Source organism: Crocuta crocuta, unplaced genomic scaffold, assembly GCF_008692635.1.
Source record: "Crocuta crocuta isolate KB4526 unplaced genomic scaffold, BGI_CrCroc_1.0 scaffold619, whole genome shotgun sequence".
NCBI classification, from domain to species: Eukaryota; Metazoa; Chordata; class Mammalia; order Carnivora; family Hyaenidae; genus Crocuta; species Crocuta crocuta.
Genome location: NW_027533395.1, coordinates 2,651,192 through 2,669,027, shown reverse-complemented (window position 1 = coordinate 2,669,027; position 17,836 = coordinate 2,651,192). Strand labels below are relative to the sequence as shown.

Genomic DNA, 17,836 nt, shown 5'->3' with positions numbered 1-17,836 from the left:
GGTTTTTTTTTTTTTTTTTTTGAGATATAACTGACCTATAACATTATATTGGTTTCGGGTACACAACATAATGATTAGATATTTGTATATATTGCTCATCCTGCTCTGCACTTGTGGGTGCACCTCTGGAGAGCCCCCCAAAAGGTCCTGCAGGTACAACCAACCTAGGTGCTCCAGCATGAGGACTGAGGGGAGCAATGCCCCTCCCCACCTGTATCATACTTGTGATACATTAGCCTTTCCATCCAAACTAGCAGAACAGGAGGACCTGATACAACTGGAGGAAAAAGGCAAAAATACTTCCCTACCCCCTCCTTCACACCCGACTCCCACCTAGTCTGAATTCAACTCCACCCACAAGCTGTGTAACCTTTAGCTAATAACTTAACCTCAGCCTCAGTCCCCAGTTCTGGGAAACAGGGACAGAAGCACCTTTCCCATAGGATTGTGTGAGCATTACACAAGGTGATGGCATATGGCCAGACACAGGGGAAGCCCCGGGCAGTGCCAGTTCTTGTCGGTCATACAGAGACACGCAGACACAGAGAGCTCTCCTGTGGTCACTTGCACACATGCAGATACGCAGAGGCCCAAAGCCACAGGGAGCTCGGACACGGGCACACACAGGGACACAGATCTGAGGGCCCCATGGAGCCTCCCCATCCAGGCTCTTGCTCTGCTTCAGCCCCATTTGGTTAGAGCTGGATCTGACCTGTTTTTCTGGGATAACTGGCAGCTTCAAAGGGAGCCCTTTAAACTCTGCCCCACTTTGATATGCCGATGGAGGGGCCCTGGCCTGGCTCCTCACAGACTCTGGAGGCCACTCCCACCCCTTTAATTCTTTATCTGGGGGAGTAGAAGTAGGAGGTGCAGCGGGAAAGGATTTGTCATCCACAGTCCGTAAACACACAGACACACCCACAGAGATCCAAGCAGACTGGACATAAGAGCACCTGCTTTATGCTCACGGGCACAGCGCCCTGCCCAGCAGGGAGCGGACCCAGCAACCTTGCAGATCCAAATCCTCTGACTCCAAATTCAAGGGTTTTTACACTATGTGAGGCTGCATTAGCTCTATCCCCACTGCCACCACCACCACTGTCATCCCTGCTGCGACCACTATCACCACCAACAGCATTGCCATCCCCACGACCATCTCCACCATCGTCACCACCACCATCCCCGTCACCACTGTCACCACCACCACCACAAGCAGCACCTTCACCTCCACCACTGCCATCAGAACCACCATCATTTTCACCCCCAGCAGCACCATCCCCACCCCCACCATTACTGCCCCCATTACAGCCACCACCATCACGGCCATCACTAACTTATCATACCATCACTGTCTGAACTAATCAAGGAACCCTCTTGAACTCTTATATAGCACAGAGGAAAGACCTAATGGGAAGGGCAGAGGAGGGTCATATGCTTCCTAGGAGCCCAGGGGAAAAGTTCAAGAAGTTCAGGCCCTGCCACAGCCCCACATTCTCCCAAACTTCAGCCCTGTTGGAGACAGTATCTTCCCAGCCTGCGTCTGAGCCTCCTCCCCCTCCCTCCTCCCACACCCAAAGAGACTGGTCTCCATCAGGTGTGGCCCTCATGGTTTCCCAGTGTCGGAGGCAGCTGTGGAAAGAGAAGCCCAGGAGGGGAAGGGAGGGAGGGGCAGAGCCCTGGCTGCACCCACAGGATTGGATGACTTGTGCCCTCTCAGCCAACCCCTGACTAGAAGGTTTCTCAAAGAGACTGTGACCTCTGCCACTGCCCTGAGCTCTGCCCGTCTCCGCCATGAGGTGGGCACCCGCTGGGCAGCCTGGGCCGCAGGGGCCATCCTGAAGCAGTGGTGAGGTGGGAGGAGGCCCTGAGGCCCCGTGGGGGGCACCATGGACAAGTTCCGGATGATATTCCAGTTCCTGCAGTCCAACCAGGAGTCCTTCATGAACGGCATCTGCGGCATCATGGCACTGGCCAGCGCCCAGATGTACTCTGCCTTCGATTTCAACTGCCCCTGCCTGCCCGGCTACAACGCGGCCTACAGCGCGGGCATCCTGCTGGCGCCCCCGCTGGTGCTCTTCCTACTCGGCCTGGTCATGAACAACAACGTGTCCATGCTGGCCGAAGAGTGGAAGCGGCCCCGGGGCCACCGGGCCAAAGACCCTGCCGTGCTGCGCTACATGTTCTGCTCCATGGCACAGCGGGCCCTCATCGCTCCCGTCGTCTGGGTGGCTGTCACACTGCTGGATGGCAAGTGCTTCCTCTGTGCCTTCTGCACTGCCGTGCCCGTGACAGTGCTGGGCAATGGCAGCCTGGCGCCTGGCCTGCCCCCACCTGAGCTCGCCCGCCTGCTAGCCAGGGTGCCCTGCCCTGACATCTATGATGGCGACTGGCTGCTGGCCCGCGAGGTGGCCGTGCGGTACCTGCGTTGCATCTCCCAGGTGAGGGGGTGAAACAGCCTTGGCCTGGGTCTCCCCTCACAGCCCGGGCTCCCTCTGGCAAGGCCCAATCCCTCACCTCTGGAAATGGGGCTTTCTCAGGGTAGAGTCATGTTTCCCCAATAGATTGGAGTCCCTAGACTGGGCTGGGTCTCCCCCTCAGACAGAGCTCTTTGGGACAGGGCTGTATTTTCCCAGCTGAGGCCAGGCCTTCTGAAGGCAGAGCCGTGTGTCTTCCCTGGACCAGAGCCACCTGGAAAAAGTGCTGTGGCTACCTCAGTCCGGAGGCCTGTCCCTAGAGTGGACCCAACAGCTCAGCCAGCCCCCACATTTTCCATCCTGAGCTGCAGCTGGGAAGCCTGGTGCATTTGCATCCTTTTCTTCTTCCAGGCCAGGGCAGTGGTGAGGCAGGTGGGTGGCTGGGCCATTTGGGTACATTTCCCTGGCAAATGCCTCCAGCAGGTGCCTCCCTGCTCAGGGAGTGGGATCCAAGGGTCTTGGGTCGTCTGGAAGGGAGGGCTTGGGTAAAGGGGATGTACTATTGGGATGCATGCTAAAGGCAGGGGTGGAGGGCTCACTGATGAGCCTGAGCTTGGTTCCCCACCCCCAGCCCCATTCCCTCATCCTCTGCCCCTCGGGAGCTCCCTCATCTAAGCCCCCAGGCCTCCCCTGCAGTCGCTGCAGCATCGGGAGGAAGCAGCAGCATGCCCTTGCAGCAGACGGACCAGGGCTGTCAGGGCAGGGAGGGGGCCGGGCCTGCCCTACCAGGGCTAGAGAACCTCTGCTCTGGAGTCCGGATCCCTGGCCCCCATCTCCAGCCCTCCCCTGGGGCCTGTGTCATCACATGAATATCACACTCTGAGTGTACAAGCTCTGCTTCCTTCCCAAACCACCGTGGGCACTTGTGCCACGGTCCCAGGCCTCAGGGCCTGGGGCAAATGTCCCTCTACCTGCATCGTAAACTAAAAGGGCCCCTGGAGGACAGGCTGCCTGGCCTACAGACATGTTTCACTTCCAAGTGAATTCAAAATTCAATTTTGGAATTAGTCAACATCCTCTAAAACCCAGAAATTTTCACAGAAAAATCAGATTTTGGCTTTACTTAAAACACGAAAATGTCCAGCCCCACAGGGTCCATGTCTCCCCTTGGAGCAGCACAGGGGATGCCCCCCAGACCAAGCACGTGCTCTGCAGCTCCCAGCCCACGTTTGCTCTGCCACAACCCCCCAACTCCGATTACAGGCACTTACCTTGCATCTTGATCTGGCCAAACACTTCTCTGGGCAGCTGGGGGCTGAACCAGAAGCCCGATTAGGAAGGCATCCTGCCCCACGCCTGATTGAATTATTGGCAGAGACCTAGCATGTAAGCGTCTAGTGCTCTTCAGCACAGGGTTTGAGCAACTGTCTGATTTGTCTCTGTGGCCCTTGAGGGCCCAACCTAGAGCCCACACAGAGGAAGCTTATTCAGTGCTGGCTACTGACAGGCAGACAATACCAGGAGCCAGAGGAGGGGTACAAAACTCAGAGGAGGAAGGGTCACTATGACCCTGGGAGGTTAATGAGGGCCTATTGACATAATAGTGGCCAACAGTTACTGAGCACTAACCCCATACCAGGCACTGTGCTGTTGTCGTTTTTTTTTATTACATTTAGTCCCCACAAAAACCCTATGAGATATGTACTATCAACAACCCCATTTTATAGGTGGGGAAACTGAGACACAGAGAAGTCAGACACCTTGCTCCTGGTCAACCACTAAGGATTGAAGACAGGGTCCAAAGCCAGGCAGCCTAATTCCAAGGTGTGCCCAGTTAACTCCAGTGGATTGAGTGCCAGGTCTACGTGTGGGGCATTTTGCTTACATGATCTCATTTCCGTGAGATCGTGTACCTATGCCCATTTGACGGAAAAGGAAATGGAGGCCAAGAGGTAAGGTCATTTGCCCTGTCAGTCCTCTTTTCCCTAGAGGCCCTGACGTAGAGAGTGCGTTGGGGATTTAGACAGGCTTGGGAGGCTGGAGAGCAATGCCAGCCGACTCTCTCCTCTCTCCCCTGCAGGCACTGGGCTGGTCCTTTGTGCTGCTGACCACACTGCTGGCATTTGTGGTGCGCTCAGTGCGGCCCTGCTTCACACAGGCCGCCTTCCTCAAAAGCAAGTACTGGTCCCACTATATTGACATCGAGCGCAAGCTCTTTGATGAAACATGCACAGAACACGCCAAGGCCTTTGCCAAGGTCTGCATCCAACAGTTCTTCGAGGCCATGAACCATGACCTGGAATTGGGTCACGCCCATGAGGCACTGGCCAGGGCCCCTGCTAGCTCGGCTGCTCCAGCGACCACCGATGGTGCTGAGGAGGAGAGGGAGAAGCTTCGTGGCATCACAGATCAAGGCGCCGTGAACAGGCTACTCACGAGCTGGCACAAATGCAAGCCACCCCTGCGGCTGGGCCAGGAGGAGCCCCTGATGGGCAATGGCTGGGCAGGTGGTGGGCCCCGGCCTCCACGCAAAGAGGTGGCCACCTACTTCAGCAGAGTGTGAACTGTGGCCAAATGAAGAGGCAAGAAAGGAGGTCTGAGCCCATGGGCTCTCAGCTCCCCAAACCAGATGGAAAGATGAAGTCTGCAGGTGCTGGGCAGTAGGCCCAGGCATTTACCTGCCCACTCAGGCAGGAAATCTAGAGCTAGAAGGGGACCTCAGTCCTCCAGCTGTGACACAGCAACTGTGAGTCAGAGGGGCTCGGCACTGGCTTGTGGAAGGATAAGCTCCCACCTGTGCAGCCCTTCCTCAGCCACTTCATCCCTGCTTCACTATCTCCTCAGGTTCTACAGCCATCCTTGCTCTGAATTTTTACAGTCTCGGCTCCCTTCTGCGCAATCCTCAGGGAGGGGGAGGGGGCGGATGGCCATCTCACAAGGCAGGAATCCTCTGATTTTGGCCAGTCTCCTGCATGGGGCTGAGAGTGGGCCAGGAGGACATGGCACACAGCCTCACCTGATGTCACACACCTGCAGTTCTAGGTGATGACACAAGATCCCAGAAGTCAGGTCTGCTCAGGAGAAGCCAGAGTGTGCGGTCACCGCAGGGGCCATGCAACGATTTTCAAGTACATTTACTTACTGCTGAGCACAAGTCTTCCTGCCTTAGCCATTTGAACTGCTATTACAAAATATCACAGACTAAGTAGCTTATAAACAACAGAAATTTACTTCTCACAGTTCTGGAGGTTGGAAATCCAACATCATGGCACTGGCACAGTCACGTTCTGATGGAGGCCATCTTCTTTGTTCAAAGCCAGCACCTTCTCAAGGGAACTCTCTGGAGCCTCTCGTCAAGGCACTGATCCCATTCATGAGGCTCTGCCCTCATGACCTAAGCACCTCCCAGAGGCCCCACCCCCTAGTACCATCATCCTGGGGGGTTAAGACTGAGCACATGAATGGGGGGGACACATTCAGACCACACCATCCTCCCTTGGAGGGGTCCTTGGAGACCACCTGAAAACCTCCCTTTACATCCAGAAAAATTAGACCTCCCCAGAGCTCAGGCATTTAGAAAAGAAGCTGATGTTTTCCCATTTTCTGAAAAACCCTACTCCCTGGGAAGGGGGCTCTAGAGTGCTAAAAGTCTCTGCCCTGAGGTAGAGATGAAGATGGAGGAGTGGAAGGGGAGCTGCCTGGAGTGGAAACCTGATGGGGTTGTTATAATCATGAAACACGTGAAGTGTGTAAAAGACAAAATAGGTACTCAGTACCCAGTGGCTAATGTGTTTGTAGATTTCAGAACCTGAGAGCTTCTCCTCCTCTGGACAGAAGTGGGAGGGTGACCTAAGGAACTGGAGCCAGCATGTCAAGGAGGGAATTGAGGGCCAAGAAGATAGAAGTCCCGCTCATCTAGGAATTCATTTTGATCTTGATCCCTACAACATTGCTTTAATAATTTCCCTCTTTCCCAATTAGTCTTCCCTCCATTCCCACATCTAAGACTCAGCCTGAGCTCCTTTCATTATTTGGGAGGAGGACATGCCCAGCGTATCAGGAGGTACAAATGCCAAGGAAAGAGCAAAGTTTTGGGTCAGGCAGATCAGGGTTCAAGAACTAGAGCTGTAAGGACCTCACCAAATCCCTCCAGACCTCAGTGTGTCTATCTGAAAAATAGATCTTTAAAAGACCTGCTTTTCAGAATTATGGTGAGAATATAGGAGGACAACTTTTGAGGAAGAATCTGGAATGGTATTTGGTACATGGTAGGATCTGAATAATAACCACTGGTCTGTTCCGTTCATTTCTGTGCAGGGACAAGCACAGCCCAGGGAGGCTAGCGTGGCACTCAGTGGTCTCACGGTCATAGAACCACACACATTGCAGAGATGATGGTGGGGTGGGGGCGGGGAGGCGGGGAGAGAAGAGAGTCTCTCCCTTAATCATAGTGCTCATCTAGCCTGTCCTTGGACGGGGCTCTCTCCTTTAGCATTCTTGGCCCATAACTTACCAGCCTCAGCTTGCACCCTCCTACAGATAGGGAGCTCATGACCACTTTCTGGGACAGGCTGGGCAGCTCTGATGGTTACAAAGGGGTTCTTTCAGCAACCTGCCTTCTTGTAAATTCTACCCACCACTCAGCGGTCTGCCCACAGGGCCTCAGAGAAACCCTTTGCCAGCCCTTCTGAGATGTGAAGCAGTACCTGGGGAGTTAGCTCAAGTATGGACAGAAGAGCCAGTAGTGGGGAGGAGGACCGACAGGGGCAGGGCGGCTCTCCGAGGGAGAGGAGCCGGAATGAGGTAGGGAGGCCGTGGCCTGTGCATCCTGCCAGGGGTCAGCAGCAGTCTGGTGGCACCTCCCCTCCAACCCTGCTGGGGCCTCCGTGGCAGCTCCTGTCCGGTGGGGGTCAAGCACGAGGCGTGCTCCTGACACCGGCCGGGCAGGCAGGCCCAGGCAGGGTCTCCCGGAAGCGCCCCCTGCCTGGCCCCCGAGCCAGCCCCCTGGTGCGCAGCTGGCCCAGGAGGGCAGGCACAGGCCAGGCGCCTAAACAGGCAGCCCAACTTCCTCTCCTCTTGCACCGCCCTCACCATCCGCCCGCCCCTGCCTGGCGCCTGAGGGAGGCTGTTTTTCCACTCACTGCTACTGCTCCATCCTGCTGTTTCCTTCTCTTTCTGGAGTTAAAACTTCTTAGAAAACAGCGCCAGGCCCCGGCCCTGCTGGCCTCCAGCTCCCTGCTCCCGGTGCAGAAGAAAGCACAAGGCAGCCCGGGGAGGGCACTGCCGGCAGCACTTGCGGAGGGGGCCGCCCTGCAGGCCCACGCCCCGCCGGGGGCTGAAGCCACTGGTTGTTGCCCACAGCTGGCCCCAGGTAAGAGGAAGGGCCCCTCCCTGGGGTGTACCAGGTGACGGGGAGGATGGGGAGGATGGCCAGACTGCTCAAGGCTACCCAGAGAGATTGTCCTGGGGAGAAAGGCCCCTCCCTGAGGCTCCTCACTCTGGGCCCAGCCAGTTGGGCCCCTCTCCCAGCCTGTCCCATTTTTTTGTCCCAACTGCTGTGGTTGGAGGTCCCACCCAGGCCCAGATGTGACCCCTCTCTGGCCTGCGGGACAGGGCCTGTAGTCTCAGCCGATGGCCTGTTCTCTCCTCTGTTCACTACCCCAAGGATCCAGGTATCCTGTACCCCACTTTGGAAAGTTTATGAACCCAGGGCCCCCACGAAAGCTCATTAGAAGCCTTGAAGCCAAGAGGCGAAGAGGAAGAGGGAGCCTGGCTTTAACCCACTCATCCTTGGCAACACTGTACAAACTTTTTCCCAAAGAGTGGGACTGGAGGCCCTGGGTGGAGTGGGAGGGAGAGTCAGATCCCTCCTCCTGCTGGCGGCTCCCCACGTGGTCACCAAGCTCTGCCGGGACCCATCTGGCAACCTTGGCAGAGAGCGGGAGGGGTGGCGGTGTACAGAGGATGTAGAGAAGGAAACACGGGCAGGTCTCCCCGCTTTGCTTGCTGCCCACACCATCCCTCCACTCCCGGGCTTCTGGCTGCGGGCTTTTTGTTTTTCATCCCCCTAGATGGGGAGGGCATGGGGCCACACCCTGGCCTGTCTGCTTGTGTGGGTGGAGCCTAGGAAGGGAGTCAGGACATGGCTGGAGCTGCAGCCACTTCCTGGCAGGCTGCCAGTACCACATGGCAGAGTGGGCCGGGTGCGGGCTGGTGGGGATGGTCGAGCCTTAGCCTCCATCAAGGCCTCCTGTCACTGGCAGGCTGGGCAGTCCCCTGGGAGGCTGCTAGAGAGGGGTAACGGGTGGGGAATGGAAGGTTCGCCAGGGTTCTAATCGAGGAGAACAGAGCAAGGTCAGGAGACCAAGAAAACAGAGGACTGACTTAGCTGGACCCACCCTTGTCCACTTCCCAAGCCTCCTTACATCAGGCTCATAAGTCCTGCCCAGGCACTTCCAGACTTGAATGGCCTCGAGCAAGGCAGTTTCTCCTCTTTTGGCCTCAGTTTCCTGGTCTTTGCAGGAAGAATTGTCCCAGTTGCCTCACCTCTGGGGGCCACCCTAAAGACTTGACAGGGTTAGGTGGGGGTTTCTGACACAGAACAATTATTAGGCATCATTTTTCCCCTTTCTTTTCCCTTCAGCACCCCTAAGGAGAGAGCAAGGGCCAGAATAATTTGTCCTCTTTTCACAGAAGACACTGAGACCCAAAGAAAAGTCATGAAGTACATTGAAAGCCAGATCTCCTAAACCAGTCCAGACGCTGGGGTCTCCAAAATGAAAAGCTCTCATGAATTCCAGGGACACTGTGCCAGGCTCACCAATAACCGAGTCCCCTCCCTCTTCCCCACCCCACACCACTGAGCGAAGCCCAAGTCCCTTACTCACCAGGACACCCACTGCAGAAGTTATACCCGTGGGCTACAGGCTTTGAGGACAAAACCCCCCCAAATAGTCCTAGGTCCCTTAGCACATCAGCACATTGCCCAGGGCCACAAGGCCACTCTTAATTCCTCCTTCAAGGAAGGCTTGGGGAACAAGAACCTGAGTACCTGCGGCAGACAGACCTAAGCGTGAATCTCAGCTCTGCCACTTACTTACCTGTGACCTTGGCAAGCCCCTCACCCTCAGGAAGCCTCCACCCTCTCTATATACATTGGGGGCCTGACAACACAGTGCGATCGTGACCATGGGCAATGAAGGATGGAAAGCGCCTGACACTTAGCAGGAGCTCAGCAAGCAGTGGCTGCCACCATGTCCCCTATGCCCCAGGGCTCCCCAAATCTTCCTTTCTCACCAGCCTGACCACACAAGATTCCCTCAATCCCTTTCAGAGTTTTCAAAGGCAAACTGAAACAGTCCTTACTGTTCCACAGGGAACACCCGGCCAGCCACTACAGGGGATACAATGGCAAGACCTCGCCCTGCCTTCAGATGCCTACCAGCCTGCACCCCTTCCTAGGCTCACCAGGAACCATCGACCTCAGTCTCCGCCTGGTCTGCCCCTTGCAGTTGGTCCCCCAGCCGACCCATCACTATGGCGGCCCTGATTGCAGAGAACTTCCGCTTCCTATCACTCTTCTTCAAGAGCAAGGATGTGATGATTTTCAACGGGCTGGTGGCACTGGGCACAGTGGGTAGCCAGGAGCTGTTCTCTGTGGTGGCTTTCCATTGCCCTTGCTCACCTGCCCGGAACTACCTGTATGGGCTGACAGCAATCGGTGTGCCTGCCCTGGCACTCTTCCTCATCGGTGTCATCCTCAACAACCACACCTGGAATCTAGTTACTGAATGCCAGTACCGGAGGACCAAGAACTGCTCGGCTGCCCCCAACTTCCTCCTCTTAAGCTCCATCCTGGGCCGTGCGGCCGTGGCCCCTGTGACCTGGTCTGTCATCTCCCTGCTGCGCGGTGAGGCCTATGTCTGTGCTCTCAGCGAGTTTGTGGACCCCTCCTCACTCACAGCCGGGGAAAAGGGCTTCCCACCAGACCATGCCACAGAAATCCTGGCCAGGTTCCCTTGTGGGGAGGGCCCTGCCAACCTGTCAGGCTTCCGAGAGGAGGTCACCCGCAGGCTCAAGTATGAGTCCCAGGTAAGGCTGTGCAAGGAAAGTTGCTCTTCTTTCTTCCTGAGGCAATGGCTGGTGGGGAGGTGCTGGGATGGCCCAATGTTATAGGTAGAGTTGAGGGAGAGGTCCCCAGGAAAGCACTAGGTTGTCAGCATCAGGTGTCTGAGCTGGGTAACCTATGAGTTAGGACTTGGTACGGCAAGTTTTAAACATTAAAAGAATGTTCTGGCTTAGACTAAGCCTTGATCCCGGTCACAGATTAAACCTCTGCTTCGCCCAGATTGAGCATGAATCCCTGCAAGCTTATGAAACAGTTGCTGTTGGCTAGGAGTTGACATGTTCCTACTCCAGGAAGGACCCCGGCCCAGCAGGAAGTCAGCCGTCAAGTGTTGCTGACACAGGGGAGTCCCCCAAGGGAGGAAGAGTGTTCAGTCAGGAAGCAGTGGCTGCTGCCGTGATCCCAGCCTTAGCTGTGGCTCAATTCTGAAGGAGCAGAGGTCAGCCAGGAGAGAGGACAAGGGCAGAGACCTGGGCAGAAAACACTGCTGGGAATATTAACTTAGAGTAGCAGGAGATGAGGGAGACAGGAAGGAGCACAGGATTTTCTAAACAAACAAACAAACAAACAAACAAACAAAGTGAGTTCAAGGGAGTGAGGACCAAGAAGTGGAATCACAGCCATTAGGGCTGGTTTCCCTTCTAGAAGTAGAATCTGCTCTCAGGGGGTGTGGCTAAGTTCAGCCCAGCCTGAACCCTCTGACCAGCTCCTCCCCCTTCTTCCTGGGGTGGTGAGGGTCTAGGCAGCTCCTTGCCCCTCTTCAACCCTGCCCCTTCTCTGGCCAGCTCTTCGGGTGGCTGCTTATCGGCATGGTGGCCATCCTGGTGTTCCTGACCAAGTGCCTCAAGCATTACTGCTCACCACTCAGTTACCGCCAGGAGGCCTACTGGGCGCAGTACCGCGCCAACGAGGACCAGCTCTTCCAGCGCACGGCCGAGGTACACTCACGGGTGCTGGCCGCCAACAATGTGCGCCGCTTCTTCGGCTTTGTGGCACTCGACAAGGATGACGAGGAGCTGGTGGCCAGGTTCCCCGTGGAAGGCACCCAGCCTCGGCCACAGTGGAACGCCATCACCGGCGTCTATCTGTACCGCGAGAACCAGGGCCTCCCGCTCTACAGCCGCCTGCACAAGTGGGCCCAGGGCCTGGCAGGCAACGGCACAGCACCAGAAGGCGTGGAGATGGCCCTGCTTCCCTCCTGAGGGCCCTGTTCCCACATTCTTTGCAAGTGACAGTACTTGGTCTCAAGCTGAACTCCGCTGCCTGCTCACGTCAGCATCAGAAGGGGACGGTTTGTCTGTTTTTTTTTTAACTTTTTGGGGAAACAGGTCAGAAGCAAGGAACACAGAGTAACCTGGGGTGTGGAGAGAGCTAGTAGACAATGTGGTCCGCCCCGACAGGAAGGCTCTCAGACCTGAAGAAACCCCCTCTCCTGCTTCCACCAAACACTTGGTCAACAGCTTTGGAGAAGAGACCATTTCCCAGAACTGGTCCTTAATTAACTACGATATGGACAACTATTTACCGGTGGGACTCCAAGGCTGGGAAGCCACGGCCAGCAGAGCTGGGTGACAGTGATATCCCCGTATGGGGTATCCTGCAGTTAACGTCTGTGTGACTGCATATGATGCCTGGCTCAGCAGTGCTCAGCAGGAAGCTGCCCTCCTATGTGAGACTCTCGCTTTATTTTATAGACTTACATTTTTGATAAAAGTTTTTCGTAGTATAAAGGAGTAGCTTGGTATCTGCATTGTTGGATGGCCTATGCCACAGCAGGCTGGTGGTCACGGAGACAGGCCCTTGGGAGCGAGGGGGGCTAGCGGGACTCTGAGCAAGATTAAAATGGATGGAAGGGAGGGCAGGGGGTGCAGGGAAAGCCAAATTCCCACATGTGGGAAGGCCCTACGGCTGTTGAGGTCTTGATAATTAGATTCAATTATCTGATTTGATTTGGGGAACAGGTGAAGCCTGGCCTTTCTCAGATGGAAGATCAGCTTAAATTTCATGAGTCAAAAGATCCTGCACTCAGTAGGGCAGACTAGTCCCTATAACTTAGTGCTGATGACCAAAAGCCAGGATAGCCCCAGCTTGACCTCTCCCCACCACCCATACATGCCCACCCTTGCCTGATCACTTCCACCAACTCTAAAACCTTTGATGCTCTCCCTGTCCCTGTCCTGATTCCCAGCATCCAGCCCAGTCACTTCCCATAGGAAAACTCTCCAGTTCTCAGGACATTTAAAGCCCTGCCAAAGAAAATGTTTAATCCCCTTAAGACCAGCCAAAAAAGAACTGGCCTCAACAACCAACTGGGTCTGTGCTGGCCTCCAAGAATTCTGGAACATACAGGATTCTTACTTACCAAAGGAGGTGGAGACCATCTTTCTGGGAAATTTACAAGGGTCCCAGGGAGGCATGGGCGTGATGGACTCAACATGTCCCCTTTCCCTTGGGTCTCAAGGAAAATCATCCAGCCAATCAATGCCCTCCATCCAGTAACCTCTCCACAGAGGGGCTACAGGGACATAGAAAAACTGTGCAGGTCTCCCCAACTCACACAGCACAGCAACCTAGGTCTTCACCGAGCCTCCTACCTACCTGGCCCTGTGGCAACACACAAACATACCCCCTCTCATTTAATCCACAAAACAACCATTCCAAGTAAGACTTTTTAACCCCATTGCACAAATGAGGCACCTAACTTGGGAGAATCTGGATAATCTGGGGCTGGCGGGCCGGGGATGTAACCTCACCAGGTGGTTCCTATCAATACCTGCAGCTTTCCTCTGAGGTGCCCGGGGTCTGCAACTGTCCCTTCTGGGGTCTGCCTTCATCCTCCCGTCCAGCCTCACAGGGTCCACACAGGGGCACAAGTGCTAGCTGCGCGCAGACTGAGGGACTCAGCCCAGGGGAGGAGGCCCACTCCCTGGACCCTGCTGACCCCCTCTAGATGGACCGAGCGCCTGCTGGGGCCAAAGTGAGATCCTGCCCACCAGGTTGCCAGGAGTCAGCCCCTCCATTCCTGTCCGCAGTAAACTCCCAGGAGGGAGAGAGCCTCAGCTTTTCTAGGGGTCCACAAGTCTGCTACCTACAACAGTGAGCAGCCTCAGAAAAGGGTAACAGTGAAGTAAACTAGTACTTAGAATAAAACAAGCAAAAAGGAAGTCTAAAAAAGCTCAAATTCTTTTCCATCCTGACAGGATTACCCTAAAAGGTGCTGCAGAAAAAGCAACACTTAAATAAGAGTCCTCAGACAACACAGCTTTTCAGCTGCCCACGCTCCTGAGATTCGGCTATGCTGGCCCACAGCCGCCAGTGGTCAGAGGCCCGCTGGCCACTAGTCCTCCAACCCGGAGCTCTTAGCTTCCACGTATTCCAGGGCCTTCGCCTTCACGGCCTGCACGTCCTTCTCAGTGCCGTGTTGTTTCTCATAGTCCAAATAGCGCTTGAAGAAGAATTTCATTCGCTTGGGAGCCAGGCTGAGATGAATGACCCGCTCAAAGATGTCCCTGCGAGGAAGAGCAAGGCAGCATTTGTCCGTTGGCCCCCCGCCACTCGATTGCTGACTAGCCTTCATCCCCTGGCTCTCTGGCCCTGGAGTCTGTTCTCCAGTACTCTCACGTCTATCTTCATGTTTATTACCATTTTAAAGTCCTAAGGTGTCCATGGGGAGATAGACTGCCACCCTCACTTTCCAGATCAGACAAACACCCACAGGCTTGGGCAAGGCCCTAGTTTTTTCTGGACCTCAGTCCACCCATCTCTACTCCTCCCTGCCTCGTGCAGACACAGGCGACAACAGCAAGTCCATGACCATTCCCTATCACCAGAGGCAGGTGCAACAAATTACGCAGAAAACCCCAAGTCTCCTGACTCCCACTCCAGGACCAGCCTACTGCCCACCCCAGGTTCCAGACACAGAAAAGAGGTTGCAAAGTGAATGCCACAGGACCTGCTATGTCATGTCAAAGCTGATCTTCCAGAGAGAGTAAGAGAACGGGGATGCCAGAGGCTGGCTGTGGGGCTAAAACTCATCCACTTGGCCAACATCCCCCATCCCCTGCAGTTAATTCAGCCCCAATCCAGTCTTCCCCTCTCACCGGACTTCCTTCTGGCTGCCATGCTTAATGGTCATGTCGATGTAAACCGACCAGACATCAGTGCGCTTTGGGTAGGTGCTCAGTGTATTCTCGAAAATGGCTTTGGCCCGTTCCGCATCCCCTAGCTGGAACTCCAGCTGGGCAAACTTGGAAATCACATCCACATCTGCAGGGAGAGGACAGCTCAGATACACAAAGCAGAAAGACCCTCACCACAGCTCAAGGTGCTATGTGTCAGACAGTCTGCCTCCTGACTCCCTGCTCATGGGTTCTAAGCCCTGGGTGATGACAACTGGGACAGTGGGGCAGTTTAGGGCCAAATACACAGACGGGTACTGATCTATGACTCCCACTGGAGAGTCTCTCTGGGCCCAGAGGGAAGAGGGAGCAGAGGCTACAAAATTAGCACTAATTGTTTTTTGTTCCTTCAGCTTTGAAGCTTAGCATCTGAAATGCAACACACGGGCACGTGATCAATAGAAAAATAGTTACGTGCCCTCCACTAGGCTTTCCCATTCTCAGAGAAAACCCCCGATCCCTACACCCAGATATCAAAGAGCCTAATGTGATCCAGAATTGGGCTGAAGGTAGGGATGAGCACTCACGCTCTTTATTGGGCAGACACTCAAGGGCTCGCTGCATCACACGGTGACTGGCCCCAGCCTGGCCCCGCCGCAGAAGAAAGGCACCATATTTGATCCAGACAGACTTCTCTTGCCTAAATCGCTTCAGCATCCGGTTGTAAAGCTCACCAGCTTCCTATAGGAAGAAAAGGTAAGCTATGGAGTGTGATATGACAGATGAGGCAACGACAGAGACAGGCAGCAGCTATGCTTGTGAGAGGCTAGACGTGGCCTCACACTCTTGTCACTGTATAGGCCCAATTCTAGATGCCTGAGGGAAGCAGAGAGGCTCACAGAGGTAAGGAGAGCACGTGAGGGAGCCTTACATGGTGGGGACTCTCCCTACTAATCCTGTGCTGCATGAAAGTCCTAAGAGGAGAAGAGAGAAGGAGAGAACAACATGGGGGCACAGGAGAGACAGGAAAGGGACACTCGGCCAACCTGCTGTCTCCTGACTGTAAGCCCAAGGGATATACACCAGGGATTAGCTGTCCCTTCACTTCCCTCCTCTGCCTGCTGCAGCCCTAAAGCAGAGGGGGGAGGAAATGACTCCACCCACTTAGAAGACAAACAAGTTAGGGTCCAATGTCACGGAGCAAGCCTGCATGGCAGGGTTGGATCCATAAAGTGGGGATTCAACTCTGTGACTTCCCTGCTGCCTCTGTGACTCCCAGGAGTTAGTTTCTGAGCAGCTGAGGACCCTCTGGCAACAGACCAGCTGGCCCAGACTCCTACCTGGAATTTCTGTGACTTGGTGTAGATGTCGGCCAGATGGAGAAAGACCTTGAGAGGCTCATTGTACTGCACGGCCCGCTCAAAGACCTTGGTCAGTGACTCTGGAGAGCCATACATGTTCTCTAGATTCAGCAGTGCCACCCATACGTTCAGCTTCTCCTGCTCCTCTCTGGAGAGAGAGGCAGCATGTGAGCTCCATCACCTCAGCCCAAGAAAGCCCCCACTACCGCCCAGAGATGCTAACTGGAACTATTTCTTCCTTCCCAGGCTCTATCCACATCCTCAGTTTCCAGCCCCAAGTGAGAACCGAGAAGCCCGGTCCCCACTGCAAGCTTATGCAGAAGCAGAATACCAGCCCGACTGTGGGAGGTCCCCTGTTGTCTACCTCCATTCCTAGAAAGGAAGCCCACTAAATCTTAAACTGGCCCGATGTCTGGGCAGGAAGGAGAAGAATCTCTCTCTCCAAACTAAGAGAACAAAGCAAATGACCACCATCCCTCCTCTTAGCTGTCAGAAAGCTCACTCTACCCTGTGCCTAGAAACGGGTAGAGAGGGTCTGTACTCAGGTACATGGAGTTATTTTCCCCAATCTACTTCTGCTCCAAGTTGGGCACCTTATTTCAGTGTAGAGAGACTCTTGTAAATGTTACCCTTAGCCACTTCAGTGAAGGGGACTATAAAATATAAATGAGCAGATCTGTTTCACAGACAGCGCAGCTATGAGACAAAGCCTGGGAACCTACAGGTGTGGGTGGCGGCCACCCAAACTGTCGGCCAGCTGAAGAGGAAAGGATTCACGGGCGGCAAGCCCTGTGGCCTGGGGAGACACAGCCCTTCCTGTCAAGAGACACCCCCCACCAAAGCAGGGGGACAAGGCCAAGACCTGAAGGAAATGGTCTTGAGAGCCCTTTCAGCCACGGCCCGGGCCTTCTCGATCTCCGTGGCCTGCAGATGGAAGGCCATGTACTGCAGCCACAGGATGGAACTATTGGGGGAGCTCAGCAAGAGTCGGTCAAAATCATCTGCTGACTCCGGCTGTCGCCCAGGATCCATCAGCGCCTCCTCAATGCGGGACAGCTCTTTCTCTGCCTTCTGCTTCTCCAATATCCTTTCCTTCTTGCTCTTCTTCTGCTAAGGAAGGCACAAAAATTAGTGAGTAATCTACTTCTCAGATCCCTGGGGAGGTCTGAGGTTGAAGTCAAGGGTTGGCAGGGCAGTCTGTGGGCTCTGTAAATACTCTCTGGCATGAGACTCCCCTGCCCTGCCAGAAGGGACACCCAGGCCAGGAGAGAGCAAAGGAAATTGGCACCAAGGGGTCCCTGCAAAATATACCACCGTGGACTGCTGTGGCTTGTCGTCCTCCTCGCTGTCGGAGCTCTCTGCTCGAGGTGGTAAGGCCGGGGTCAGGGACTCTAGCCCCACGTCCCAAATGAAACCAGAGGACAGCTGTAGCCGGGGCACTTCTGCTGGCCTGGTTGGCTTCCCCTGAAGGAGCACAAGAGGTGTGTGAGGGAAGCACTCGGCTCGGGCTGCACCCTGTTCCCCACCCCGTCCCACCTGGAGAAGCAAGGGCTCCCACTAAGCCCAGAGACCCTCCCTCTCTTCCCAGGGCCAGGCTAGGCCCACTCCACCGGAGAAACTATAGATGCCTTGAAAGCTTTTCTTATAAACAGATTTATTGAGGCAACAAGCTTTTAAGACATATGCATGCAAAAAGCAAAAACAAAAAAACAAAAAACCTACCACCAGCAGCAGCATACATATGCATACACATATACACATCTGTGTATAAAGTGCCACACACGTGTAAGGTAACAGTAGAGCCAGGACAGACACATG

At 54.9% G+C, this 17,836-nt stretch overlaps 4 protein-coding genes across 7 annotated transcripts in view; 2 read left to right on the top strand and 2 right to left on the bottom strand.

Moving 5' to 3' along the window:
• Positions 1 to 7,619, bottom strand: part of NEURL1 (neuralized E3 ubiquitin protein ligase 1) — a 114,482-nt gene extending 106,863 nt beyond the window's left edge. The window contains exon 1 of the mRNA XM_077748432.1: positions 7,556 to 7,619. The gene's annotated coding sequence lies outside the window, so the exon portion shown is untranslated. The remainder of the gene's footprint in view (positions 1 to 7,555) is intronic.
• Positions 1,887 to 4,977, top strand: CALHM1 (calcium homeostasis modulator 1). Its single transcript, XM_077748332.1, has 2 exons — positions 1,887 to 2,438; positions 4,495 to 4,977. The coding sequence occupies exons 1-2, from the start codon at positions 1,887 to 1,889 to the stop codon at positions 4,975 to 4,977; spliced, it is 1,035 nt and encodes a 344-aa protein (XP_077604458.1).
• On the top strand, positions 7,502 to 12,267 carry CALHM2 (calcium homeostasis modulator family member 2). The gene is made up of 3 exons (XM_077748434.1): positions 7,502 to 7,785; positions 9,790 to 10,505; positions 11,325 to 12,267. Exons 2-3 carry the CDS (start codon positions 9,951 to 9,953, stop codon positions 11,739 to 11,741), a joined length of 972 nt encoding a protein of 323 aa, XP_077604560.1. The 5' UTR covers positions 7,502 to 7,785; positions 9,790 to 9,950; the 3' UTR covers positions 11,742 to 12,267.
• Positions 12,268 to 13,700: 1,433 nt separating this feature from the next.
• Positions 13,701 to 17,836, bottom strand: part of PDCD11 (programmed cell death 11) — a 44,911-nt gene continuing 40,775 nt past the window's right edge. Inside the window, exons 31-36 of one of the 4 annotated variants that reach the window (XM_077748425.1) lie at positions 17,330 to 17,482; positions 16,881 to 17,128; positions 15,998 to 16,166; positions 15,245 to 15,398; positions 14,640 to 14,805; positions 13,701 to 14,048 (exon numbers count right to left, since the gene is read on the bottom strand). In XM_077748425.1, coding sequence (XP_077604551.1) covers positions 13,877 to 14,048; positions 14,640 to 14,805; positions 15,245 to 15,398; positions 15,998 to 16,166; positions 16,881 to 17,128; positions 17,330 to 17,482 — 1,062 coding nt within the window. In that variant the 3' untranslated portion in view covers positions 13,701 to 13,876. The remainder of the gene's footprint in view (positions 14,049 to 14,639; positions 14,806 to 15,244; positions 15,399 to 15,997; positions 16,167 to 16,880; positions 17,129 to 17,329; positions 17,483 to 17,836) is intronic. The other 3 variants (XM_077748428.1, XM_077748427.1, XM_077748429.1) reach the window with 3 other exon arrangements.